The sequence below is a fragment of the Equus quagga genome, chromosome 1, assembly GCF_021613505.1.
Source record: "Equus quagga isolate Etosha38 chromosome 1, UCLA_HA_Equagga_1.0, whole genome shotgun sequence".
NCBI classification, from domain to species: domain Eukaryota; kingdom Metazoa; phylum Chordata; class Mammalia; order Perissodactyla; family Equidae; genus Equus; species Equus quagga.
The window spans coordinates 84,499,100-84,509,716 of NC_060267.1; the positions used below are offsets into that span (position 1 = coordinate 84,499,100).

A 10,617-nucleotide genomic window follows, 5' to 3' on the forward strand; every position below is an offset into this window, starting at 1 on the left:
TCAGATGAACAACTGGAATCAGGATTCTCTGCTCATGATAGGTCTAATTCACTACAGCCCTTCACAGTTATCACCACCAGGCATGGAAGTACCAGGTGGTGTCCTAGTGAATCCTATGTGTTCCAGACCTACACCTCCCTGCCCCCATTAAGTAGCAACAACCTTACTTCTGCATAATAATTTGGATCAAGTTCTGCTATGGTCTGAATGTTTGTGTTCCCCCAAATTCCTTCTGCCTGAAATGCTTTCTCCTCCTTGTCTTCTCCCTAACTGCCACTAGTTCTTTAGATCTCAGGTGAAACATCGCTTCCTCAGGAAGGTTAGTTTAGATATTTGTAATTTACATTTTCTAAACTCCCTGTATTTCCCTTTCAATGCACTTATCTCAACGATATTTCAATAAATAATTGCCTAAGAAACTATTTACTTTATTCTTCCATTCATTCTACAACTATTTAGTAAGTTCCTATTATGTAACTGACATTCTGCTAGATCCTGGAGGTATCATAAAGAACAAAACATACCTTGCCTCTGAATTCGTGGGCTTGTACTCTAGTGTATAACATCTTTCATATTTTGTTATAAGGTCTATGAAAGCAGGAATTCTGTCCTATTCACTACAGCATCTCCTGAATCCATGGGATTTAGCTAAATAAATGAATGAATGAAGAAATAAATATGAATAAATGAATGAGTTCTATTTGGAATGCTGATTTTTTTGAAATTTTTAAAAAATTATTTTAATTTCTGATTTTTATTTTCACACTTTGATGACTTACAAGAAAGCAAACACCTAAGTATCTACCACTCATTCAAGAAGTAGATCATTGCTGGCATTCCAGAAACTGCCTTTGTGCCTCTATCAAGTTGCTACTCCTCTCTCTCCCATAAAAGTAATGACTATTCTGACTTTCTCTATTAATTACTTTCTTTTCTACCATATATACATGTGTGCCTAAACACTATAGTTTGGATTTACCTGTTTTTTAAATTTCTATGTTTTCCAGCTTTGTTGAGATATAATTGACATACAATGTTGTGTAAGTTTAAGGCGTAGGACTAGATGACTTGATATATGTATACATGGTGAAATAATTACCATGTGAGGTTACTTAACACATTCATCACCTCGCATAATTACTTTGTGTGGGTGAGGTGAGAACGTTTAAGATCCACACCCTTAGCAACTTTAAAATACACAATACAGGATTGTTAACTACAGTCACCAGCTGTACATTATATCTCCAGAAATTACTCATCTTATAACTGGAAATATATCTCTTTCGACCAGCCTCTCCCCATTTCACTCACCCCTCAGCCCCTGGAAACCACCAATCTACTCTTTGTTTCTATGAATTTGACTTTTTTAGATTCCATTCTAAGTGAGATCATACAGAATTTGTCTTCTTTGTCTGACATTTCACTTAGCATAATACCCTCAAGGTTCATCCATGTTATCACAAATAGCACACTTTCTTTCTTTTTCACGGCTGAGTAATATTCCATTGTGTATGTATACCACACTATTTTTACCCATTCATCTGTCAACAAACACGTAGGTTGTTTCCATATGTTGGCTACCATGACTAATGCTGCAACAAACATGAGGGCAACTCATATGGTTACCGTGAGGATTAAATGACGTAAAAGCATTCAAGCGCTTTAAACAGAATGCCTAACACACAGTAAACACTCAACATTGATAACCTATTATTATTGCCAAGTATGTGCATTCAATGATATCTGTGTCTGTGTGAGTTTCAAATCTTTAAAAGCTGACAGTTATGAGAGCTGATAAGAAACATCCTATCTCCCTTTCTAGGGAGACTAATGATTTACGTTTCCAGAATGAACGGATCATAAGTAAAAGAGAAAATGTCCCTCCAAGCTGGATACTGAAGACAGAGAGTTATGAGTCAGATCAAGAAGGAAAAAATAAGAGAATATTTCTTAAACACATCATAACCCCTACAAATCAATAATGAAAACACAGGAACTACGTAGAAAAAATGCACAAAGATATAGTTGGAAAATTCAAAGAAGAAAAACTAAAATGGTCACAAAATATGAAAAATTGCCCCCAGCAATTAGGAAAATAAAAAGGAAAACTATCACAAAGTATTGTTTCTTTTGGGAAAGAGTTTTCAAACAGTGCTGTTAGGCTGTGTGGGAAAGCACACTCTCATATGCACTTGGAGGCTGTATAAATTGGTTCAAACTTTTTGAAGGACAATCTGGTGGTACTGATTGAAATTGACAATGCACATACACTTCCATTTCTAGAAAAATATTTGTAAACAAAGATGCCTGTAAAAGAATATCCATGTAGCACTGCTTTTGTAATAGTCAAAATAAAAGGAGATAAGCCTGTGGCATGAGTAGGGAAATATTTATAACTTGTGGTACGTCTAATATTCTATGAAATACTTTTAAAATAATGATGTAGGTCTGGTGGTGACATAGGAGGTCCATGATATATTGATAACAGAAACAAAGCTCCAGAACAAATGATAACATTTTTGTAAAAACAAAGTTGTACATATACATATGTACATAGAGAAATGTTTCTGAATGGGTACAAGTCAAAACATTAACAGTGATTACACCTCGAGAGGAATGCAGAGGGTAAGAAACACTCTCATTCTTCACTTGATACATGTTTTACTGCTAAGCATTTTTAAAAATAAGGTCGTATCACTGAAAAGAAATGTAAAACTATAGTTAACGTAACTACAGTTAATAATTCTTAACTACTAATATAAAATTAATAATTTTGTATATCTGAAAGTTGCTAAGAGAGTAGATCTTGAAAGTTCTCATGACAAGAAAAAAAATTGGTAACTATGTGTGGCAATGGATATTAATTAGATCTATTGTGGCGATCATTTCTCAATATATACAAATATAGAATCATTATGTTTTACATTTAAAACTAATATAATGTTATATGTCAATTATATCTCAATAAAAAGCAAATGTGTATCACTTAAAATAGATGTAAAACAAGAGGCTTCATCTTCAAGAACTCAGGCCAGGGAGATGCCCCATTCATGCCTTAACTGTATCTAAGTTTTTGTGGACTTTCTTCTCAGAGTCAAATTTTGGAGCACACATCAGAGAACACATGTCCAGGCTGATCTCCCAGGTCCTGGCCATCCTCCTGGGATCTGCTGAGCGGCCAAGCCACAGCCACTAATACTAACATTGGAAGCACTGCCCCATGGGCTCCACTCCCCAGAGAAGGCACGAAGTTTGGACAATGATACACTTAGGACTCCGTGCTAGTGAGAACCTTGGAATTCTTGAGGAAGCACATGATAAAACCTCCAAGCACCTTTCTCAGACATGCCTTCCTGTTGCTGACAAGCAGAACCACTCCCAAGGGTCTGGTTGTTCTTTCCCTTTAAATTCTGCCTGATGCATTTCTTTCTGTGCTGGGCAATTTCCTCTGTCTTCCTTGAGTGTACAGCTCTGAGCTGCTGTCAAAACAAGACATGACCACACGTGGTGCCTAAGGAAGGATGGAAGTGCCAAGTTCAGCCCATTCCAGTCCAGTCAGGGGTCCACAGTAAGGTGAGTATCTTCATTTAGGGCTGCACACCACATAGCAGTTTCTGACCACCTCAGAAAATTCCTACACACTCTCAGTAATTTCTGGAGGGAGGAACATCCGTCTCAAATTTGATCCTTTGCACAATATTGAACAAATTGTGAAGTTTGTCTTTGACTCTGTAAGTCTTCTTTTTCCTTTTCTTTCCCTTCATAGTGCCTCTTCCATATGCCATCCTCAGATGTGCTGTATCTTCAAGGACTCTCTTCCCTCCTCTTACTAAAATCGAGCCACAAAAAAAGAATGAATAATTTAAATAAAGAGTATTTCCTTTTAGGTAAATTTTCCTGAGCCCAAGACAACATATCTGATGGAATTGCAGACAGCTTCAATCAGTTGGGGAGGTATTACGGGTTACGAGGGTTGGATGATCCAAAAATCAGCCCCTGGACATTTTGATTGATATTTTGAGACTCTAGAGTGTACACTGTTGAAAAAACAACTGAATATTTATGGTATATTCTATTATTTCCAGCATCTTTGAGAACAGGGATTCTCAATGTGGAAGAAATAAGATACAAGTTAACATTAAATTAGAAGTATCAGTATGAATCATGAGGTATCTCATCTTTATACAAAAACACAAAAAAAAATTGGTAACTTTAGAGGATGATAAAAAATCAGTTGTTTGTCTTTTCTTAACAACAGACCCCAGCTTTTCTTTCCACTGCTGGGAATTAATGATCAAACAGAGAAACGCAGAGAATAGACCAAGTCATGTTATCCAAGTGCCTCCTCTATTTACAAGGGTCACTTTGGAATGAGGGGCAACTCTATTATCAGGGAAGTCTATGGATCAAACTGCCAGAAGTTACAGGGACCTATTGTGTGATAGAGAACCCAAGTACTCAAGATCCTGCAGGAAGTTAAAACAAACAACTTCTCACTGTTTCATAGGATTAGTAAAAAAGTTTTTATGTCCATAGTCTCTTCTGCTTTTTACAAAGCATTTGGATTGAAAGTCAGTATTCTTCTTCTCATTTCCCAGGTGAAGAAACTGAGGTCCCCAAGAGTGATTTTCCTAAGGACTCAGAGAAAATTTTCATGGCAGACTTGGGACCAAAGCCCAAATATTCCAATTCCTGGGTCAAGACCCATTCCCACGAACCATACTGCTTTTTCTCTGTCCACATCCTTATACAAAGCAAGATTCTTCTCTAGTAGCTCCCTATTCTTAGCTTCCCACCCCCTCACTCCACAACACATTTTTCCCCCTGCCCACATGGAGATGATATGCTCATATGCTGCACTTGAGTCAGGCAGGATCATCTCTGCCAGTTCCGAGGAAGACTAGGAGGACTCTGAGGTTCCAAGAAACTCACCCTCCAACCACTCATAGGGCCTTCTCTAGCCTTATGGACAGCCTTGTCACGGAAGCTATATGGATATCGGTAACAACCGTAGCCTGCTAATTGTCGAGTAGAGCTCAGTCCCTTCTTAGGCCTTCCCTGAGAAGAACTAAAAAGAGACATCCCATGTTTCCTAACCATAAACTCAGGGCCACTTGATTTGATTTGGAGAGTCCAATTACAAGGACAGACTAACAAGGAGTGCCAGGGACAGTAAGAAAATGAAACATGGGTGTTAAATGGGTGAGGTGGGATAGAAAGAGCATCGCTTCTGAGTTAGCAAGATCTGTGATCAACCTGGCTCCAACCCTATGCTCTGTGACCTTGCGGGAGTTAATTCATCCCTCCAGTCCTTAATTTCATGATCTCAAAATGGGAATGATAATATCTACTCTCTACTTCTATAATGAGGATTAAACTAGAAAAAATATGATAGACACTGATCAGTGGCCAAATGCACAAGATACCACAATGAAAAAGGAAGAAACAAAGAGAAAAGTAGGAACTGAAATAGTTACGGGAAACTTAAGAGGTGGCATAGCACAGTGGTTAAGAGCATAGGCATTGAGGTCAGATGGAACTGAATTGAAATTCCAGTTCTAGAACTCACCAACTCGGTGACATTGAGCATGTCACAAACCCCTCTGATTTTCAATTTCCTCATCTATAAAACGGAAATAATAATACCTATATCACAGAATTGCTGCGATCACCAAATAAAAACACATACATAAAGCTCTTAGAACAGTTCCTGGTTTACAGTGAGTGCTCAGTAAATATGGCTAAAACTTTTAGTTTTCATTCGTCATCATACCATATTGAAATCAATTCAGGGTAGTTCAATAGCGTATTATGAATGTCCACATTTTTATAATTGAAAAATCTAATTTTCACTCTCTTGAGTTGTGCCATGTTACTTCCTTTAATTTGAGATATGAAAGCAGATAGTCCAGGAGTACTGAATAGATCCATTTCTATGGGGAAGAAGCTAAGTAAACTGAATGGGCACTGCGATGTAACCAAACATGTAGAACACTCAAGGTATCCAGACGTCAGTGTGAAGTCCAGCCAGACCTCTTAACATCAGTTATGCTGAGTGAATCACTTGACCTCCAAAACTTTGGTTTCCTCATGTGTGAAACGAGAATAATAAGTGATTGTTGCAGCTAAGAGTATCTTGGGATTGCTTAAGGATTATATGAGATAATGCATGTGAAAATGGCTTAGACAGGGGGCAGTTCTTAATTGTTTGCACTTTTTCTCCCAACAACCTAATAGTGAAGTTTAAGAATTCTTGGGATAGCCATAGTCACAGTTCACTTCGGGACTGCTGACTCTGATTTCCACCCAAAAAGCTATGATTTATGACCAGACCAAACCCTTATGATTATCCTGTGATGAAAGAGCAGATTCATAGAACTTTGCTTAGTTCTGTGAACCACATTTTAAAGACAGTGACAAAATGAAGCAGGTTCACTGAAGAGATCTAGATGGCAGAAACACTGTTCTCCCCGAAAAATCTGAAGACTCTGTAGAAAAAGACTGAAAAATTGATAGGAATAATGGCCAGCATCTACTAAACACTTTCCAAAGCATTTAACCCTCGTAACAACTTTATGAGTAATGTGTCATTAATAGTCTCCACTTTATGTGTGAGAAAACCTAGGTTCATGGAGGGTAGGTGACTTCCTGAACGTCATATGGCTTTAAATAAAAGAGCCAGGGTCCTAGCACAGTGTCTAGGCTTCTAATCACTGCACAGTGCTGTCTTTGTTGACTGATGTTTAGATTTATTAAAGGCTTTCATGTTGAAGAATAATAGACTTGTTTCTGTGAGATTCCAGAGGACCAAACTCATGTCAATGGACAAAGATGAGGGACAATCGCAACTTAGCTTCTCTGATAGAAAAGAAAAATCTGACAATTAGAGCTTCCGAAAGCATTCAAGAAGGACATTCATTTTCCTTATGATTCTATACAAGAAGGTTGAGCATTGATTGAAATTTTGGGTCAAATGTACGATCTTCATATTTTTTGCTCACATGCCCCCTGATTAAACCCTATTCACTTTTAAAAGTGACATATAAAATTACTCATCAGAAATTTAAATAGTTGTAATGATATAATAATATGGTGTGTTTGTAGATGTTGACTTTTAAAATGAAACTTTTCATTATTTCTTAAAATGTATCCAATGGCATCTAAACACCAGGGTAATTTAATATCACATCATCCATTTTATTTCTTTGTAAAACCACTTTATTGAGGTGTAATTGACATACAAAATGCTGTACATATTTAATGTATACAATTTAATGAGTTTAGAGATAAGTAGACACCATGAAACCATCACACAATCTATTCCATAAACATATCCATCCCTGCCAAAGTCACATCATCCATTTTAAAAAATGCAAGAACATGGGGCTGGCCCAGTGGCATAGTGGTTATGTTCATGCACTTGGCTTTGGCAGCTCAAGGTTCACGGGTTTGGATCCCAGGCGCAGACCTACACATTGCTCATCAAGCCATGCTGTGGTGGCATCCCACATACAAAATAGAGAAAGATTGGTACGGATGTTAGCTCAGCGACAATCTTCCTCACCAAAAATATAATAAATAAATTTTTTTAATGCAAGAACATAGTCATCCTTAATACTCATACTTTTTACATCATTTGTTTTTAATTTAAACATGTATTTCCATTCTCCTTCCCCTACATAAATTTTTTCCTACTGTAATATATTTTTATGCATGAAAATCTTTCACAATCACCTATCATATTTATTTGCAACAAAAATGTATATAAAATTGAATTATGGGGGCCAGCCCCACAGCCAACTGGTTAAGTTCATATGCTCCACTTCGGCAGCCTGGAGTTTACTGGTTTGGATCCCAGGCGGGGACCTATGCACTGATTATCAAGCCACGCTGTGGCAGATGCCCAACATATAGGAAATAGAGGAAGATGGGCACAGATGTTAGCTCAGGGCCAATCTTCCTCAGCAAAAAGAGGAGGATTGGTGGCAGATGTTAGCTCAGGGCTAATCTCCCTCAAAGAAAAATTGAATATATGTTTAAGTGTTAAAAGTCATATTAATTATTATTGGTAAACAACCTATCAAAATCATATAATTATTAGTTACATGAATTTGCCAGTGTTCACCTCTTTTGACCTATAAACATGACAATTTCATATGTTTCAACCCAATATATCACAAATTTTGAAAATACTTATTAAACCTAAATAATAAAGTTTTATTTAAAGGCCTGTAATGAGCAATTTTTTCAATTAGTTCATGTATCCATAAATGAGTATCACTTATTGCTAGAATGAGTCAGAAATCAGAATCTATGCTATAGCTATTTTTGAGTGTTATAATGTAGCACCTGTTCACTTACATAAGTAAATTGGAATTGAAAAAAATTCACTACAGTAAATTATTTCACCTTTGAGTGCTGTCCAAGTAATATGACAAAAATTAGTGTTGCATATTATCAAAAATTATTTTTAATGATGTGCTGACAACTACATTAGGTCTCCTTCTTCAATTCTATTTGAGAGCAAAGAATTGGAAATCCCCTGATCTGAAAGTGGAGTTGTCTGGTCAATAAAGTCACTCATTTTCTTAACATTTCCAAGCGTCCCTCCATTTGACTACTTTGAGGTTTGCATAGCCTGAGTCAATGCATCTAGTAAGATTTGGGATGGGTGAAAGTATGTCTTTCATTTGTTAAGTGGGAGACAGGATAATATATAAGGTGACATCTTGAAGATAAATGATTTTAGAAAAGAGAAATATAGAAGTTGAGAATATAGAAACTGATTTTCCTAATACTGTATCTGTGTATTCTTTGAGAAGTCTTTGAGTACCATCAGGGGAATGCATTGCCCAAAATAGAAATTGTTGGATCAAATGACCTCTGAAATCCCTTTTAGCAGGAATATTCCTTGGTTATGTAGCCCATCAACAAGTGTTATTACGATGAGTCAGTTGTCTTGGTTTTAATTTGGAGAGTATGTTATATTGTGTCACTAGCAGTTTTGAAAGCCAGATAAATATGGATGTTAAGTTCAGATTTTGCTCTTTATGAGCTTAAACTTTTCATGCTTCAATTTTCTAATTTGTAAAACTGGAATAGTAATAATATAATAGTAATAATAATAGTAACAACAATTACCTCATTGGGTTATTGTAAGAATTAAATGTGATAATGCAGCAAAGTCTCTGGTTCATCATAAATGCTCTGTAAATGTTGGCTATGGTGATAGTGATCATGAAAATCCATACCTCGTTATTTTGGAAAATAATTAAGTACTTGATTGCTTTACCAATACCATGTGTAGTTTACATTGGAGCACAAAAGTGACAGTAACTAAATGGCCTGCTCAGATGTTCAAGCCTATAAAAATAATTTTTTGTTTTTATGGAAACAGATGGATAATACCAACTGGACCAGTGTATCCCATTTTGTTCTCTTGGGCATTTCTACCCATCCAGAAGAGCAGATCCCACTCTTCTTTCTTTTCCTATTCATGTATGCAATCAACATTTCTGGAAACTTTGCCATCATCATACTGATTACCTCTACTCCACGCTTCCACACCCCCATGTACATCTTCCTCAGTAACTTGGCTTTGGCAGATATCTGCTTCACCTCCACCACAGTCCCCAAGATGTTGCAAAACATTTTCTCTCCTACAAAAGCCATTTCTTACATGGGGTGCTTAGCCCAGACTTACTTCTTCATTTGTTTTGCAGCCATGGAAAACTTCCTCCTGGCTGTAATGGCCTACGACAGATACATCGCCATCTGCCACCCTTTCCACTACCCTATGATCCTGACCAGAATGCTGTGTTCACAGATGGTGGCTGTGTGCCATATCCTTTCCCATCTTCATGCCCTGCTGCATACCTTCCTCATGGGCCAATTGATCTGTGCAGATAACAGGATCCCCCACTTTTTCTGTGATCTCTACCCTCTGATGAAGATCTCCTGCTCCAGCACTCACCTCAACACACTGATGATTCACACAGAAGGTGTCATTGTCATCAATGGAGCCTTGGCCTTCATCATTGCCTCCTATGCCTGCATCATCTCAGCAGTCCTCCGGAGTCCCTCAGCCAAGGGCAAGTGGAAAGCCTTTTCTACTTGTGCCTCCCACCTCATTGTGGTGGCCATATTCTATGGCACCCTCACATGTGTATACTTCCAACCCCTTTCCAACTATTCAGTGACCAGTGGTCGCATCCTGACAGTCATGTACACAGTGGTGACCCCCATGCTGAACCCCTTCATTTATAGCCTGAGAAATGGTGATGTCAAAGGAACCTTCAGGAAATGGATGTGCAGAATATGGACTTCTTCCTTTAGATAAAAACCCAAAAACATAGTTCCAAGTTGTAACTATGATTCTGGGGAAACACTTATGTCCTTCACAGATCTGCTTCCTTTAGAATGTCTCATAAATATCTAAATTAGGTACATATAATGAATTTTCTCATTAGATACTGTCCTGAGATATCCCTTAAACCCAAAGCACACAAAACTATATATTTAGTATTATATAATATATATATATATATATGTTTTTTATATATATTTAATTATAATTTAGAGTGTTCTTGGGGCCTACCATTAAACACTAGGGTTGTA

The 10,617-nt window shown here is 37.3% G+C and overlaps 1 protein-coding gene across 1 annotated transcript; it reads left to right on the forward strand.

The window, feature by feature from the left end:
- Positions 1-9,397: 9,397 nt before the first annotated feature.
- LOC124237163 (olfactory receptor 1Q1-like) lies at positions 9,398-10,339 on the forward strand. The gene has a single exon (XM_046656542.1). It carries the CDS (start codon positions 9,398-9,400, stop codon positions 10,337-10,339), a length of 942 nt encoding a protein of 313 aa, XP_046512498.1.
- Positions 10,340-10,617: the final 278 nt, after the last annotated feature.